Raw genomic sequence first — 18,748 nt, forward strand, 5'->3', positions numbered from 1 at the left:
CTCCAGTGTTCTTGCCTGGAGAATCCCAGGGCCGGGGGAGCCTGGTGGGCTGCCGTTTATGGGGTCGCACAGTCGGACACACTGAAGCGACTTAGCAGTAGCAGCAGCAGGTAACTATTGCTAATTTAAAAACATAGTAGCAACAGCCAAACTCCTGTGATGTTTCAGGCAATGCGGGCTAGAGGCCTAGCCAGAGTCTCTAGGTAGCACACAAGGAAGCTTCCTTCCTTCTTAGACCCAGATGGCTTGGAAATTGGGCTACCACCTTAGAACTATGTAATAATCAACCTGACTTCATTGAAGACAGTAACTGCAGAACACTTAAACAGAATGTTGATGCTAATTACGAAGAGTGTTATTACAGGAACTTCAAACTGTCCCTTGATCAATGGACATGAGCCTTTTGATATTTTCAAAAGATCCCTGTTGATAAGTCTACCCTTTGCTTAATTTAATTCATTTAACTCATTTCAGAGTGTGGTCCTTAATCCTGCACTCAAAATAGTCAGATTTTATTGCACGAAAATCTTCTGAATTTGTCACTTAAAACCCTGCACTCTATTAAAAAGACAAGGCCACATCATTTTTTCGAGAGATTCTTTGAAATTTTAACCTCTTGGCCTGTTTCGGACCTACTCTGGTAGACAGTCTAGGGTGTTATTTTGGGAGCAGGAGAACATGAAGAATGAGTGGGAAAAGGAGCCACTGGCATTTGAAAATAACCTTCCTGCGTTTGCCACTCAATAAGCACAGAAGAGCAGGTGTTAGGGGAGGCAGAGAAAGGGCATCTTCAACGCCCCGGAGGAAACTTCTGATGATAAATAACTTGAGGGTGCGACGTAACGCCATCCCTGTCTCCACGCGGTCCCCACGCAGCCTCCACGGTGCTGCCGCGTCTTGGCGGTCCCCGCCTTCCCCTCTCCTACAGGGCGTGTTGCAGCCTGCGCTCACCCGGCCCTCCCCGCCCCGCCGCCCGGCACCGCCCGCCGGTCCTCCTCCTGCGCCGACGCGGCGGAGCGCACCGGCCCGCGGGGTCAGGTGGTTGGGTGACGCCCCGGGAAAGCGCTCCCCACCTCGCGCGGGCGGCGCCACCGCGCCCGACGCCTCCGGGGGAGGGGACTTCCCGGGAGCAGCGGGCGGAGGACGGGAGGAGCGCTGCGCGGCGGGCGGGCGGGCCGAGCGGGGACGGGCTGCCGGCGGGAGGGAGACATGGACCGCAGCGAGCAAGGTGAGGGCGCGGGCGCTTCCGGGGTGGGCGCGGGGCCCGGCGCGGCGCGGCTGGGGGCCCGGGTCCGGGGTGCGGCGGCGCGCGGCCTGGCACCCGGGCAGGTGCGGAGCCTGCCGTGCTGGAGCCGCCAGTTGCGTCCCCGGAGCCGGATCCCAGGTCCTGGTGGGGCCGGGCTGCCGGGAACCGGCGGCCGGAGGGGGCGGATGGGACCGCGCGAGGGTGCGCGGGTGTTGGAGACAGCAGAGAGGACGGGAAAGATAGAGAAGGTTCTGGGAGGCGGCGGAGGGCCGGCGCCAGGCGTTCGGAGCCGGGGCGGCGGATCGAGAAGCGCTTTGGTGAAAGCGGTGCCCGGGAGCCCTGCTCACCTCGGTCTGGGACCGGTGGAAACTGAGGGACTGGGGACGGTGGGTCGTTTGGCCCCGCACGAGGGGCGCGTGAAGCCCTCCCAGCCACACGTGAAGACTTTCTGCTCTCTCCTTAACGTGGTTAGGATTTTTGGTGGCATTTGAGCCCGTGGCGTTGGTTTTGGTTGCAAACATTTAACATCCCCCAATTGTGGAGCAGTGTCTCTAGGTTTGTTTGGAGGCGGGGAATTTTTCGTAGCGAGGGTCCTCTTTTATCCATCAAAGGTGAAACCCCTCCAACACAAAACCTTAGTCTGATTACTCTAGCTTTGGCTGCACTTGTTTCTGAAAATAGTATCTCAAGGGAAATTACTTCCAGTAATCATTATTTAAGAGCGATGTGGCATAGTAGAACTAGGTTTTCAGATTTAAATATTGCCACATCCTAGAAATCTTTACTGATAGTAACACAGTAACCACACTAACCATAACACAGGTTCGCGGCAAGCTTTTAAATATATACATATAAAGGCTAAAAAAAAAGTAACAGTATTGAGGTTAATTTGGGGAAGTGGGGATAGGAATTATTACTATTTTGAGTCTTAACACAAATTTTTTTTTATGTACTACTCTCCAGTATCTGCCTTCATGCATACGAGTTTTCATTTAAGTCAAACCATATTCCATGTATACTGTTTTGTAGTTTACTTCTGGTCAGTTGTAAAATAGGATTTTTGGAGCCTTCCAGCTTTTCCTTTCTCTCAACTCCTCAAATTAATCTCATCTTACATTCATTTGATACAGTATGTACATGTGTGCACCGTTGTATCCAACTCTTTGCCACCCCATGAACTGTAGCCCGCCAGGGTCATCTGTCCATGCAGTTTCCCAGGCAAGAATGCTGGTGTGAATTGCCATTTCCTTCTCCAAGGGATATTCCCCACCCAGGAATCGAACCTAGATCTCCAGCACTGCAAGCAGATTCTTTACCAGCTGAGCAATGGGGAAGCCCCATACAATATGTAGTTTATAGTATATATGTCATACATTATATATGTACATATATACACGTGTCCACATATTGTCTAGATTTCAAACTTCTTGAAGTTAGAAGCATATATTTCATTTTTGTCCACAGTTGAGTAACCTGGTGATTTGTACATGGTAAACATTTACATGTTTGAGTCGGAAAGCTCCTCACAGGTCTCAGGTGTATTATTGTTAGGAGAAGGCCTAGAGGCTACCACGTAAGTCAGTATTTTTCTATCTGGATTTTCATGGGGGTAGTGAGGGTGTCCAGCATGTGAGCATGCATACATGTGTATGTCTTACACTGTGATATTTAACATAATGATGTTTTTAGAATATGTGGCTATGTTTGGTACTCCTCAAAGTAGATGAAATATTAGTGTTTGAATCAGGTGAATGGAGTGACTGATTTTATTAGATTTTTGTATTCTAGTTTGGCTGGTAAGAATCACGGCCAGTAGTAGTTCTGTAATATTCCAATTTGCTGATACACTTTATATGGTTATTGTAGGATTACTGTTTGTGCGTGTGTTTGTGTATATGTGTCTAAGACATGTTTAATAAATCCCTTGGTTTATAAGAGGAGTCTTTTTCTGTCTCTAATTTACGGATGTTATTCTTTGGTAAAGATATTTGTTAGTCATGTTACTCCTTGCATTTAATTGTCATTCTTAGAGGGCGAGGGAAGTCCATCCTCTTAAAGTGGAGAACTTGGACGCCAGACTCTAAATGAAAGACGAGCTAGCTGCCTGGGCAAGGTCAACTGAGGCTACATAGCTTGGCAGTCTTAACAACCACTTGGCGTTTCCTTATACTTTGGGTTCCTTCTGCCTCTTTTTTGTCTTTTCATCTTTATGTTCCCACAGCACACAGTTTTTTAGAAATGTTTGTTGACTGCCTCAGATGAAAGGCAAGTGCCCAAGGGCCAGTCTCCTTCCAGCCCCTGAAACCTCTGAGTTGGTTACTTGCTTCCCACTTCCTCCTGTTCTTTTTCTCTGTGTTTTAAAGAAGCAGAACTCTGGTTGGATGGACAAAGTTGCTGATAAGACTGCAGTGGGTGTGGAGAGTAAGTTTATCTGTCAGCTCTCTGAGCTAGCAGAGGAGACAATTCAGTCTTGAGCAAGTCCATGTAGACTCCTGGCTGAAAGTGAGAAGGGAACCTGGATTTTTAACTTGCAGGTTCACCAGCAAAGTGTGTTGGCTGGAATAAGGTTTATACAAAATCTGTGATTGTCTGCTGAATTGTGATTTTTTTCAAAGTACCTAAAAGCAAATCATAATATTTTAGGATTTAACTTACTTTTTTAACATGTGTGGATTTTGTTGTGTTTGTCCCTTAAAAAAATACTCTAGGGACTTCTCTGGTGGTACTGTGGTTAAGATTCTGTGCTCCCAATGAAGGGAAGCCTTGGTTGGGGAACTAAGATCCCACATGCTGCACAGCGTGGCCAGGAAAATAAAATCCTCTAGATACAAAATTAAATGGCCTACTACTTGTCTTGAATGCATGTCTCTGCATTCAAGAATGAAATGTCTCCTTATCTGTTCCTTCTTGTATGAAGTTGTCAAAATCTAGCCTTTGCTACTGATTTTATTGAATAGAGCTATAATGTTTTGAAATGAACAGTTTTATTTTCAGCGCTGTACTCTGAATGCTTTTCAGTATCAGTCTGAGATTTGCCTATTTTTCGTGCCCTCCCCCATACCCAGACTCTGTATACAGTACTCTGCTTATGTTGAGAGCAGTCAACATCAGATGATTTAAAATTCACCATAAACAACATACTGCCTCTTAGGAGTTTCTATGGGTTCAGCACACTTAACGTGTGTGCCATTTCCCACCTTGAAAGTGCAGCGGCCTGCTAACTGTAGAATACACCATGTAAAAAAACTCCTGACTGCCTTTTATGGGGCTGAATAGATAATCGTGCTCGAGTACTCTCTTATATTGGCTTCCCAGGTGGCACAGTGGTAAATAATCTGCCTGCCAATGTGGGAGACACTAGACGTGGGTTGGGTCCTTGGGTTGGGAACATCCCCTGGAGGAGCAAATGGCAACCCACTCCATATTCTTACCTGGAAAATTCCATGGACAGAGGAGCCTGGAGGGCTACAGTCCATGGGGTTGCAAAGAGTCAGACATAATTAAGCACGTGTGCACATACACGTGCACAGGCACACACTCTCTTATATTAGTAATAACTTGTAGTTTAGCACCATTATATTGACAGTCACCTAGCCACTAAGCATTTTATCTGTGTTTGAATTAAAACACCACCACAGCTTTTTATCTTAAGGGGGTAGGGGAAGGCTGCTATGGTCGAAGCAACTGGGGAAAGGGGAAGCCTGCAATGAAACAGTGACACGATAATAGGTCACTATAATTTCAGCCTGGTAATTATGCCTTCAGAATAACAAAATGGTGAGGTGTTGTTGATTTACAGATAAAACAAATGTAGAAATGAATAGGTAACAGCTTTGAGGGTCTGCTCACAGATCTCTGGGTGTGAGTCACTCAGCATCATGGTTTCTTTGGTCAAGTCTTGCTTTCCATATGGTGATAATGTCTTTGTTAACTTGCATTCACTTCCTGCATCTGTTTCTATGCAGCAGTCTGCTTGGTCCCTAGGGGAGAGCTAAGTGGTAGGAGGGGTTGTGATCCATCAGTGAGATCTCAAAACAGAATAATCTATGTACACAATAAAAGCAAATACACTCAAGGTTCCCAACTGAAGAGAACACCCAAGTCCCCTGACCTTCTGTGCTCCTCCTGGGCCTTGCATTGGAGGCTCACATTATTTTATTTTCCTTGTAGGTTTAATTATTTCTGTTTAATTGTTGACTGTTTTACAATCTCTCTTCTGAGACTCTCCCAGATTTTATTTAAACTGGGTGGGTACCAGAAACCATAATCTTAGCAGTGTATTTTCATTAGAATAAATGTCCAAGGGATCAAGGGATTTAATGTCTAGTGCAAGTTAAAAAATGTTTGAATTAAAAACACTTCTTGGTAGCTGAGAGGGATTGTTCATTTTATTTTATTTTATTTTATTTATTTTTTTGGAATTGTTCATTTTAGAAAAATCAGAAAATACACATGGAGAGAAAGAACATAAAACCACCTATAATCCTATTCTGGAAAATCACTGTTAGCATGTTGGTTTGTATCCATCCATATAGCTGTCCTTTTAAACAAATCACAAAATAATCTCTTATTGAATATGTCATCTTGTATCTTGCCTCTTCTTTAAAACTCAGTATTTTAAAATACCCTTCTGCAGCATCATTTTGACTAGTGTGACCAGGTAATTAATGCACATGATGGAGTTCAGAATGATTAAAAGTTTGCAAAATGTTAAATCTCCCTTCCATTCCTGTCTCCTTGGCTATTTCTCTTGGGTAGTGATGTCACCATTATTAACAGTTTCTTCTCCATCCACCCAGAGAGATTCTACTTATGTAGGTATACACACTTATATTTAAATATGTACAGTATTAGTGTGTGTGTTGTATAAGCTGTAGTGCACAAATTATTTCACACCTATCTTCTATATTTCTATATATACTGTATATACTAACAGTATATATTTTAGAGATCATTCAACACAATGTTATATAGAGTTGTTTCATTTTTCAGGGCTATTTGTAGATGTCTATTTTTAGATATACCATGTTATGTACCATAACAGATGATACTTGTTCCCTATTGAGGGACATTTAGGTTTCCCCTAATATTTTGCTATTAAAACAAAGCTGCAGCAAATAAATCTGTATGCAAATTATTTGATAAATGTGCTGTTGTATCTGTAGGAAGAATTCTTAGAAGAATGTGACTGTTCAATTTTGATGGTGCTAGATTCTGCTCCATAGAAGTGGTGCCAGTTATAATCCACCAGCTATGTGTGAGCATCTGCTTCTCTCTATCATGTGGCCAGGGTGTTGTCACATTTTTCATCTTTGCTTCTCTTGTGGGGGGGAAGATGTTTCGCAGGCTGTGTTTATTATCTATTTTTCTTAATATGAAGGCCATTATACTTCTTTTGATATGTTTGAGATCTATCTATATTCATTTTCTGGGACATGTCTGATCATATACCTTGCCAGTTTTTTCTATTGTTTATCCTTTTCTTCTTGATTTCTTCATGACATGAATTGCTATTATATTTTTTCCTAGTTTGTTGTTCCTTTTTTGACTTTCTGGTGATTTTTTTTCTGAGCAGAAATATTAGTTGATGGCAGTTTTCATTTAATAGCTTCAAGCTTTTGAATCGTTCATAGAGATGCTATCCTCACTTTGAATTTATGTTTTTATTTTTTACCTTTAAATCTTTCATCCATCTGGAGTTTATTTTGATTAAAAAATGTGAGTTATGAATCTTAACCTCCTTCCCAACTCAATTGGCTCCTCAGTTGTCCAGCACCATTCACTCACGAATGGGTCTTTGAAACACTGCTGCTGTCAGTGCTAAATTTCTGTATTCTTTTCTTTCCCCCTCTTCTGTCCTAGCAACTAAACTGTTTAAATTATTGTGGTTTCATAACATGTTAAAATGTCTGGAAGGACTAGTCTCTCCTGATCACTCTATTTTTCTTTTTATTACTAGATGTTTTTCTAGCTGTTTCTGCCAGATTTTATTTCCAAATGAACATTAGAATCAACTTGGTCTGGATGCAAATCCAACAGAAATGTAGTTGATATAGCTTTCTTCCCTTCCCCTGTTCTCTATCCTCCTCATTTCCCTTTCTCTCTCTCTTTTTTTTTTATTAGACCTGTTTCCTTGTCTTTTTCTTTATTGAATATCCCAGTATATGTTCATCATAGTTGTATTGTACATACTATATATACAATTTTATATTGCATTTTGGATACTACTAGATAATAAGAATTTTAATGTACCATTGAAAAAAGTATCTTCAAACTGTATTTTTTGATGACTGTACTCTTTCAGCATTTGATGTTTAACTGTTTTTTTTTTGTGGGAATATAGATTGCTTTTTATTTTAGCTATTATAATACTTTAAAGAGAAAGTGTTTTAAGATAAATTTCTTGAGACAGGACAAAGGATGTGAATATGCTTAGGTTTTTCATGCCTTTGGCCAAATTGCTTTCTGGGAAACATAATTATTACTGCTTTTTTATTGTAGTAAAAATGCATGACAAGAAATGTATTATCACAACTGTATTTAAGTGTATAGGATAGTATTGTTAACTCTATGTACTTTATTGTGTAACACATCTCTAGAACCTTTTCATTTTGATGACTGAAACCCTGGACCCACTGAGCAACACACATTTTTTTTTCTCTACAGCCCCTGGTATCCACTATTCTCTTTACTGCTTCAGTGAGTTTGATTACTTTAGATAGATCATTAAAGTGGAATCATGCAGTATTTGTCTTTTTATGACTTATTTCACCTGGCATAATGTCTTTAAGGTTCATCCATGTCATTGCATATTGTAGGATTTCTGTCTTTTTTAAGGCTATATAACATTCTAGTGTGTATGTATGCCACATTTTCTTTATCATCTTTTATTTTCTTTGTCCATCCTTCACTGGACATTTAGGTTGCTCCCTCCTCTTGGCTGTTGTGATCATGGGTGTGCAAATTCTCTTTTATGTCCTGTTTTCCACTCTTGGGTATATACTGTAGGAAAGGAATGTTTATTTTCCCTACCCTTCTTAGTTCTTTGGCTTGTCTAATAATTAAATTAACATAGGGGAGACTAACAGGAGAAAACCAAATTTAGTTGCGTATGTTCGGGGGTCCTACAAGAATATGAGATCCTCAGGCATTTAGCCAGTTGAGACTTACATGATGCTCTGAGCTATGGAGAAAAGGGATAGGGTTCTGGGTCTTGAAAGGTGAGAAAGACAATTCACAGGAAGATGGAGAGAAGGTTTGGTAAAGTGTTTTCCATTCCCTGCAGGACGATGGGGCCCAGAGAGGACTTTGATCTCTAGCCCCAGTCCAGCTGCCCGCAGTTCACCCCACCTCACCTGGACTATTTGTAGTAATCTCTTGTGATAGTTCCCTTCCTGAACCAGATACTCTATCTAAATTCTTTTAGACAGGTAAGGGAGAAATAAAAGGTTTTCCTCAGTCTGCTGGATTTTGATTGCCGTCAGCTCAAAATAGTCACAATTCCAAAGTGGTAGTTTGAGGGAGACTTGTTCTGAAATCCTCAATACCCAGAAATAAAGTTGCTGGTTCCTATGGAAGAAACACAAGCTGGAATCAAGATTGCCAGGAGAAATATCAATAACCTCAGATATGCAGATGACACCACCCTTATGGCAGAAAGTGAAGAGGAACTCAAAAGCCTCTTGATGAAAGTGAAAGTAGAGAGTGAAAAAGTTGGCTTAAAGCTCAACATTCAGAAAACGAAGATCATGGCATCCGGTCCCACCACTTCATGGGAAATAGATGGGGAAACAGTGTCAGACTTTATTTTTGGGGGCTCCAAAATCACTGCAGATGGTGACTGCAGCCATGAAATTAAAAGACGCTTACTCCTTGGAAGGAAAGTTATGACCAACCTAGATAGCATATTGAAAAGCAGAGACATTACTTTGCCAACAAAGGTCCGTCTAGTCAAGGCTATGGTTTTTGCAGTGGTCATGTATGGATGTGAGAGTTGGACTGTGAAGAAAGCTGAGCGCCGAAGAATTGATGCTTTTGAACTGTGGTGTTGAAGAAAACTCTTGACAGTCCCTTGGACTGCAAGATCCAACCAGTCCATTCTGAAGGAGATCAGCCCTGGGATTTCTTTGGAAGGAATGATGCTGAAGCTGAAACTCCAGTACTTTGGCCACCTCATGTGAAGAGCTGACTCATTGGAAAAGACTCTGATGCTGGGAGGGATTGGGGGCAAGAGGAGAAGGGGACGCCAGAGGATGAGATGGCTGGATGGCATCACTGACTCAATGGACGTGAGTCTGAGTGAACTCCGGGAATTGGTGATGGACAGGGAGGCCTGGTGTGCTGCGATTCACGGGGTTGCAAAGAGTCGGACACGACTGAGCAACTGATCTGATCTGATCTGATGGTAGTTCTGTTCTTAGGTGTTTTGTTTTGTTTGGTTTGTGAATTTCTCTCCTGTTTTCCATTGTGGCCATACCATTTTACATTCTCACCGAGTTATTTTAGAGAGAACATTGTAGGGACCAAACACCTGCAGAGAGAGGGAGCCTCTGTGGTTCTAATTTTTCCATATCTTTAGCTACACTTTTCATTTTTGATAGGGGCCTTCCTAATTGAGCTGAGATAATATCTCATTGTGGTTGTGATTTGCATTTTCCTGATGATGAGTGATGTTGAGTGCTTCTCGGTCATCTTTATGTCTTCTTTGGAGAAATGTCTATGATTGGATTATGAATTATTAATGTATTCTGGATACTTAGGCCTTATGAGATATGTGGTTTACACATATTTTCCTCCCATTCTGTAAATGCCTTTGTCACTCTTGGTTGTTTCTTTTTCTGCACAGATGTCATTGCTTTGGGGAAAAAAAACAATTAGAAAGCTTATAGGTAAAAAACATGCCATCTCTTTTCATTTAAACGTTTTCCACCGTCTAAGAGGCTGTAGATGATATTAGCCATTGTGTTCCCCTTTGGACATTGGTTGTTCCTTCATTGTTTTAATATCTTTTTATTTTATTAAATTAAAAAATTTAAATTGACTTATTTTTTGGCTGCACTGGGTCTTCGTTGCTGCGTGTGGGCTTTCTCTAGGTGGGGCGAGCAGGGGCCACTCTCTGTGGTGTGCAGGCTTCTCATTGCAGAGGCTTCTCTTGTTGTGGAGCCTGGGTTCTGGGTGCGCGGTCTTCAGCAGTTGTGTGCACAGGCTCAGTTGTGGCTCACAGGCTTGAGAGCACGGGTTCAGCTGCCCCAAAGTGCATGGGCTCTTCCCAGACCAGGAATCAAACCCATGTCCCCTGCATTGGCAGGCGGATTCTTTACCGTTGAGCCACCAGGGAAGTCCTCTCCTTTACTTTAAAATTGTGTCTTTGCCTTCTTCTGCTGCCACCCTTCTCCCCTGTTCATAGTAAACCTTTGTGTTTTGCGGAAAATATTTATTTTTTCTATTTTGGTTTTGGTTATGTTTCATGTTATTTTTCTAACAGAAGACATTATGAAGAGCAGATGTTTTCTTGGTGACAGTTTTTAGAGTAACTGTCATGGCTCTCAGTTGCCTTCAATACTTTTTTCTCTGTGTTTATGTCTTCTCTTTAGATGCTTTTGTAATCGATATTGAAAGTAGTGGTTCTAGGTAGGACTATTAGTTTCCACGCTTTGGCTTATAGGCATGGTGACTGTACTTCATGTTACAGCTATGCAAATGTAAATGTCAGCTTAAAAATGATATAAAACATCACCATATAAAGTTTTGGATTGAGAATTTACTTAATAGGATTAAACTTCACCCCTTGTATTCTGAGCTTTTTGGAGGCATTGTGGTGTGGTAAAGGAGCTTATGGTGTAATGAATAGGGCTGTAGGAATAAAGATAGCAGTTTATCCAACCCATTAAGATTTGTACTTGGTTAGAAATGAAGTGTCAGTAGGAGACTGTTCCGTTTGTATTCCAGACTCTCATTCAAGTGTGTACATGGTTGGTACTCCATAAATATTTGTCCTATTGTACATATATTCATTAGAAAGGTTTCTAGCGTATATAGAGTCACATGGGATTAGATAGAAACAGTTAACAGGGAAAGATAATAGTTTGGCAGGGAGACAAGAATACCTGTTCCAAGAATACCTGTTCCAAATGTGCTTTTAGTTTTATACATAATCACTGAAAGTCTGATCTGTAAATAGAAGCCAAATTGGTACTTTACTTCTCAAGTGTACACATAAGAGTATTTATGTATACATTTACAAGTAGAGGAGGAGACAGTGCTGATTAAATGTTTATTCTCCAAAGGAAGTTGGATGTAGTGCTCACTAAGTAACTTTCTTAAATGTTTTCTATGCTATTTCATCAAAAGTAGTTATTTGCTTCTAATGTATCCTGAATTTAAGAGGCACAGATGGTGTTGATACATTTTAGATTTCTTTCAGTTAAATTGAGAAGGGCAGTGGAGATGTTGACAGTGGCGGAAAGGGTTTGCTACTAGTTAACAGAATGAAAATTATATAAAGAGGGAAAATGCAAACATTTCTGCTGGCTGGAGCATTTTAGCAAATTGATGACCAACTTTCCATTTTGGTATATACTGAGTATATCACTTTTGGTATATCAGTTTATTAGCAGTGGGAATGATGATGATTCTACCTGCTTTTTGCACAACTCCTTCTAATTTTTCTTTGTATTATTTCAATTCAGTCTTTCCTAATGCAAGGTAATAGGATTGATATCATTTTTGTTTTATATATGAGGAAACAGAAGCTGAGAGATCACGACTTCCCCATTCTCTGCTAGAAGCGGAGATTGTTACAAAACCTTTGTCCCACACCTGTTGTTTCTCAAAGGGTAACTGGTGGCCAAGAACAGTTTCAGCTACATTTGCAAATCAGTTTAAAGGGCTGGGAACACTTCACACTTTTTAGAAATATTTTCCTTCCAACAAATTAAAACAGAATTGGAATCTGAAGGGACACCACTTCAAGCTCTGCATTATAATAACCTAAGTTTTCTAGTTGGGGTTTTACTGGGCAACTTTTAGTAATACCACTACTACCACTAATACCAGCAACAACATCTGCTCAGGGTTTTCCGTATACCAGATTCTGTTCTAAATGTTTTTCATGTTTCATTTTGAAAATGTTTAGAGCAAATCTGTGAGCCACATCCTTGTTTTACAAATGAAGAAACAAGATGTGAGAAAATGGAGTAATAACTTTTCCAGGGGCACAAAGCTTGACACAGACAGAGCTGGGTTTTAAATCCGAATTATTTGGCCATAGTGTTCCTGTCCTTATGCTACCTAAAAGTATAATGAAAGGTGTTGTTCAAAATGATGCCATTCTGTGGTAGCTACCACGGGGGAGGGAGCACTCAGACTGGTATCCACCTCAGAATGTGGTCTGTCCTCAGGCACCAGAACCGGTTGAAAATATTCAGGGTAAAGAATGCTAGAGCCGAAGGTATGTCTGGGTTGAAAATTGGTTTTCATCGTTTTCTGGTCATGAGACACTGGATAAGTCACTCAACCTCTTTGAGGCTGATTATACCTCAACTATTTGTGAAATTTAAGTAAAAATCTGTGACTGGCATGGGGGCTCAATAGATACTAATTCTCAAACGAAGTGTTTGTATTTCTGTAGAATGCTAATTTGCTGATTTCCAATTCAAATTAAACATTTCATTTATTTGGAGACAATTATGATATGAGGCAGGCTTGCCTGGTGGCTCAGCAGTCAAGAGTACACCTGCAGTGCAGAAGACACAGGAGATGTGGGTTCAGTCCCTGGGTTGGGGAGATCCCGTGGAGGAGGGCATGGCAACCCACTCCAGTATTCTTGCCTGGGGAATCCCATGGCCAGAGGAGCCTGGCAGGCTGCAGTCCTTAGGGTCACAGAGAGTCAGACACGACTGAAGTGATTGAGTATGCACGCACACATGATATGATGCCTGCCCTCACAGGCCAGGCTGGAGAAACATACAGAGAATTTGGCCACTGTGTGAAGTGGAGGTTGTAAGGACTGGCTGACTGACTGAAAAGGAAATGAGGAACTCTGGCTGGTCGTCAGGACCGGAGTCTAACCTCAAGTAACCTTTGAACTTGAAGGCAAAGTAGGAATCCTGGTAAGAGGTAAGAGAAGGAAGGGTGCCGAAGAGGATTTGGGAAGAAGCTTCAGTATGTGCAAAGGTGCAGAGGCATGAAAGGCAAAAAGATGCTCAGAAATTCCCTGTGACTGGAGTTCACGGTGGTCACTAGGGGTGTGTGAGCTGTCATCAAGATTCAGGACTGTGCTGTAGAGCAAGAGGCTGGTGGTGGCAGGTGGGAGTTTGGTTTTAGAGTAACGTTTTGGCAGCTGTGTAGAAGGGACTAGCTAACCAAGCAGGGGGTGTCACTGTGTTTCATGCCAGCGGTGGCGGGTGCTGGATTCCTGAGGGATCTTTGGGTAGAAAGGGTCAGATGTGAAGGGCGAGGATCTGAGAATAAAGCAGAGCAGAGAATAAAGAAAAGCCTTGGGGCTTTTCAGACCGCATGGACTTGGAAAGGGACCAGAGGCAAGGGAGAGAGGGAATTTCATTTGGGTTGTGTGTTACATCTGAGGTCTGTTCCATTTGTCTAACATTTGTATAACAGACCATCCCCACACCTAGTGGTTTAAAACAATAGCATTTTTTTTTTTTTGATAGTTACAGACCTGTACGTGGGCAGGGCTTGGTGGGGACACCTTGTCTCTCCTCCACTCAGCCCAGCTGGGAGGCTTGTAGCATGAGGCAGGGCTCATCTGAAGGCTTCCTCACCCACCTGGTTCAATCCCCATGGTCTCTGGTGGAAACAGCATGACCTGTTTGAGGATGGTGATTTGCTTGCCTGTTTTTAGCTGGAGACCATGCTGTTGATGCAGCAGCAGGCCCCCTCAGGATGCCCCATAGCAGGCTTCTTACATTACCCCAGTGCTCCCAACCCATCAGTCCTAAGAGAGAGGCTGGCAGGGGCTATGTGGCTTTGTATGACCTAGCCTCAAAGTCATGTGGAGTCGCTTCCTCCTTGTTCTGTTAGGAATGTGTCACAAGGGTCAGCCCAGATTCAAGGAGGGAGAGTTAGACACCACTTTTGGTGGGAAGAGGGTGCATACAATAGATGTGTGCACATGTTTTAAAACCACCACCAGGTCCTTGTGGGATGTCGGTGTGGCTGGGTTAGGGGTGAACTATGGATCTCTAAGAGAAGGAGCTGGGCAGGAGAGCATGTGATCATTTGTAGCTGTTAATTATTAGCATGTTACTTCCATATTAGCACATGTAATATTTGAAGCTATTAAGTTGCTGAGACAGCCCAGGAACAAAAGTAGAACAGAACATGGAATTTGAAGATTTCAGGGCTGGGAGAGGAAGGTGCAGGATAGGGAGTGTAACTTTCACAGGCTCTGGAGAGGCCAGGTAGATTGAAGGGAAACAGTAGATAATGGCTTTGCTGATGAGGCCCAATTATGGATAATGCTGAGAGATTCAAACTCCAAGATCGGGAGGGAGTTGAGGAGAAGGAACAGGGCAGATGCTATGGATTTGGGCCTTTGAGAAGGGTCAAATGTGTGTGTGTTTTGGTTTTTTTAAAATACAAATGGAGACTGCCCTTTTGAGAAGCAAGATGGTGTTTTAAAGGGAAATCTGGATTACCTTGGTGATTTGCTTGCCTGCACTGAGTGTTGTTTTTTGCTTCCAGACAGAGAGGATGCTGTTTTGACCTTTGTGCCTATTTGTAAAATGAGAGAAGAAAGCAAGGCAAGGGAGAATAACTGGATGCACCAGTCCTGTGTAGGTCACTGGTTTTGGTTATGATGCTTTTAATGCACAATGTATTTTAATAGTCCTATCCTAGAGTTTGACCTTCAAGGTGCTCAAGTCTGTAAGCAATAATTCACTTGAATGTGTAAGAACCTTGTGGGGAATGAGTACTTATTAAATATCTGTGAAATGAAAGCATGATACATTCTCCAGGTGGAATGAGGACCACAGAAGCAATTTAGCCTCGAGTTGACATTAGAGCCAAATCATAGTAAAGCTGTGATTTTTTTTTTTTTTTATACCAGCAATTTCTCAGGGAACATCTGAAGTTGTGAGCACTCCCTTTTCTTCATGGAGGATCTCAGCTGCAGGATTGATTTATGCCACATCTGAATTTGTCAAATAGTCTCTTGAGAAATATTTTCCCTCCAGAATTGCAGTCCCCTCACTGGAGAGTCAGCCAGCTGGGTCACTGTTGACCTTCCAGTCAGCTGCTCTGGTGATTTTTCAGTAGGTGGCTACTTACTATTCACTGCTTCAGGCATTCAGTGAAGATTTTGACTAACAGTAAAGGTAGACGCAGTGGTAAAGAATCTGCCCATCAATGTAGGAAGCGTAAGACGTGGGTTCAATCCCTGCATTGGGAAGATCCCCTGGAGTAAGAAATGGCAACCTGCCTCAGTATTCTTGCCTGGAAAATGAAAATCCCATGGAGAGAGGAGCCTGGGGGCTACCATCTTTGGGGCTGCAAAGAGTTGGACATGCCTGAGTGACTGAACACATAACACACACGAAGATAACATGGCAGATTTCCCTTGGCTTTTATTTTTCCCTTCATGACAGTCCCTTCCCAAACTTCCTGCCTCTTTTTAGCCCCGATTAGAGACTCCAGGGCTGGGCACCTTGCTGCCCTGCAGTGACCTCTGGCTGGGCCTGTGGTCACTGCCCATGAAGGTCTGATGACATTTTCCTAGTCTGATTATTCTCTTCACAATGGCAACATTGCTGTTAAATTTGAAAAGCAGTGACCTATGATGAAACAGCCAACTTTTCAGAGTGTGCTGGGTCCCTCCTGTTCGTAGCAACATTGTTTACAAGGCAAGGTACTAGGTTTCCAGTGTTCACAGCAGCAGTGTTTCCAATTGGCAAGGTAGGGAAGCGGCCAAAGTGTCCATTGACAGATAATGGATAAAGAAGATGTGGTGTATATATACAACGGAATACTACTCAGTCATAAAAAGAATGAAATTTTGCCATTTGTAGTAGTACAGACGGATGCCTGGAAGGCATTATGCTAACGGAAATAAGTCAGAGAAAGATAAATGCTGTATGATAATCACTTATATGTGAAATCTAAAAATTGCAACAAACTAGTAAGTAAAACAAAAACGAAGCAGACTCACAGATACAGAGAACAGACTAGTGTTTAGCACTGGGGAGAGGGAGCAGAGAAGGGCAATGTAGGGGTAAGGGAGAAAGGTTAATGTGGGATTATGTGAAATCATGTGTGAAACTTTTGAAAACTGTGAAGCACTCTAGAATTTAAAGAATCTTTCATTCTATATAAAAAAAACAAACAGAAAACAAAGTGTAGTAGGTCACTTTGATTATTTTCTACAATCCAGTGCTGCGCAAACCTCAAATCCCGCATCGGTCGGTCTGTTCCCCTCAGTTTGGGTGTGCGCGTGCGTAGTTGTTTCTCTGAGTTTTCTGTCGTTCCTCTTTGCCTTTCCGTTCTCCTTCCCTTTTGGTGTCTTTTTATTCTACCTAATTTCCATTTTCTCCTTTTTCTTCTCTGTCTTTCTCCGTGTGGGACATACTGTGCAACCCAGAGGTTTTGTTGCTCTTTTTCTGTTTCACTTTTACTTAAGGGATGTCGTGGGTTTATTTGAGATGTTTTATGTTTCTTACTAGAATTAATTTTTTTTTTATGTAGGGATTTAAAAAAAGCCCTGAAAACAGATTTCCTAGTTTGTTTATTTATTATTAATGTCATTGCTATTGTGTAGCTAATTTAGATCCCCTCTGCCCCCATTGGTGTGTGTATAGTGACTCAAAACGTAGAAAAAATTATTTCAAATTATTAATTGGGAATTTTCAGAAATCATACTTTAGTAGTTGACCTATGTGTGTTTCTCTGTGTGGAGTCTCAGCAAAGTTAGGAACACTCAAAGGCTACATAATTCTTAAAACTTAATAGCACCCCAATGTTCATAGCAGCATTATTCACAATAGCCAAGAAGTGGAAGCAATCTAAATGTCTGTGGACAGAGGAATGGATAAAGAAGATGTAGTATATGTACATAATTACTCAGCCATAAAAAGAATGAAATATTGCCATTGGAAGCAGCACGGATGGACCTGGAGATGATCATCTAAGTGAAGTGAGTCAGAGAAAGACAGATATCATGTGATATCACTTATATGTGGAATCCAGAATATGGCACAGATGAGCTTATTTATGAAACAGAAACAGAGTCACAGACATAGAGAACAAACTCATGGTTACCACAGGGTAAGGGCATGGGGGAGGGATAAATTATGAATTTGGGATTAGCAGACACACACTACTGTATATAAAATAGATAAACACTAAGGTCCATTGGATCGTAGAAAACGCAAGAGAATTCCAAAAAAAAACATCTGCTTCATTGACTACAGTAAAGCCTTTGACTGTGTGGATCATAACAAACTGTGGGAAATTCTTCAAGAGATGGGAATACCAGACCACCTTACCTTCCTCCTGAGAAATCTGTGTGCAGGTCAAGAAGGAACAGTTAGCACTGGTCATGGAAAATGGACTGGTTCCAAATTGGGAAAGGAGTATGTCAAGGCTGTGTATATTGGCACCCTGTTTATTTAACTTATATGCAGAGTACATCATGACAAATGCTGGGCTGGATGAAGCACAAGCTGGAATCAAGATTGCCAGGAGAAATATCAACAACATCAGATATGCAGATGATACCACCCTTATGGCAGAAAGCAAAGAGGAACTAAAGAGTCTCTTGAAAGTGAAAGAGGAGAATGAAAAAGTTGGCTTTAAACTCAACATTCAAAAAACTAAGATCATGGCAGCTGGTCCCATCACTTCATGGCAAATAGATGGGGAAACAACGGAAACAGTGGCTGACTTTATTTTCTTGGGCTCCCAAATCACTGAAAATGGTGACTGCAGCCATGAAATTAAAAGACTCTTGCTCCTTGGAAGAAAAGCTATGACCAACCTAGAGAGCATATTACAAAGCAGAGACGTTACTTTGCCAACAAAGGTCCATCTAGTCAAAGCTATGGTTTTTCCAGTGGTCATGTATGGATGTGAGAGTTGAACCATAAAGAAAACTGAGTGCCAAAGAACTGATGCTTTTGAACTGTGGTGTTGGAGAAGACTCTTGAGAGTCCCTTGGACTGCAAGAAGATCAAACCAGTCCATCCTAAAGGAAATCAGTCCTGAATATTCATTGGAAAGACTGATGCTGAAGCTGAAGCTCCACTACTTTGGCCACCTGATGCAAAGAACTGACTCACTCTAAAAGCCCCTGATGCTAGGAAAGATTGAAGGCAGGAGGAGAAGGGGAGAACAGAGGATAAGATGGTTGGATGGCATCACTGACTCGATGGACATGAGTTTGAGCAAGCTCAGGAGTTGGTGATGGACAGGGAAGCCTGGCGTGCTGTAGTCCATGGGGTCACAAAGAGTCAGACACGACTAAGCGACTGAACTGAACTGAAGGTC

The 18,748-nt window shown here is 42.0% G+C and overlaps 1 protein-coding gene across 1 annotated transcript in view; it reads left to right on the forward strand.

Annotated features, from left to right (window-relative positions):
- Positions 1-1,072: 1,072 nt before the first annotated feature.
- TPD52 (tumor protein D52) overlaps positions 1,073-18,748 on the forward strand; it is a 131,041-nt gene continuing 113,365 nt past the window's right edge. Inside the window, exon 1 of the mRNA XM_070382210.1 lies at positions 1,073-1,228. Within this exon, the coding sequence (XP_070238311.1) occupies positions 1,210-1,228 (19 nt within the window). The 5' untranslated portion in view covers positions 1,073-1,209. The remainder of the gene's footprint in view (positions 1,229-18,748) is intronic.

The sequence above is a fragment of the Bos mutus genome, chromosome 14 (genome assembly GCF_027580195.1).
Source record: "Bos mutus isolate GX-2022 chromosome 14, NWIPB_WYAK_1.1, whole genome shotgun sequence".
Taxonomy (NCBI): domain Eukaryota; kingdom Metazoa; phylum Chordata; class Mammalia; order Artiodactyla; family Bovidae; genus Bos; species Bos mutus.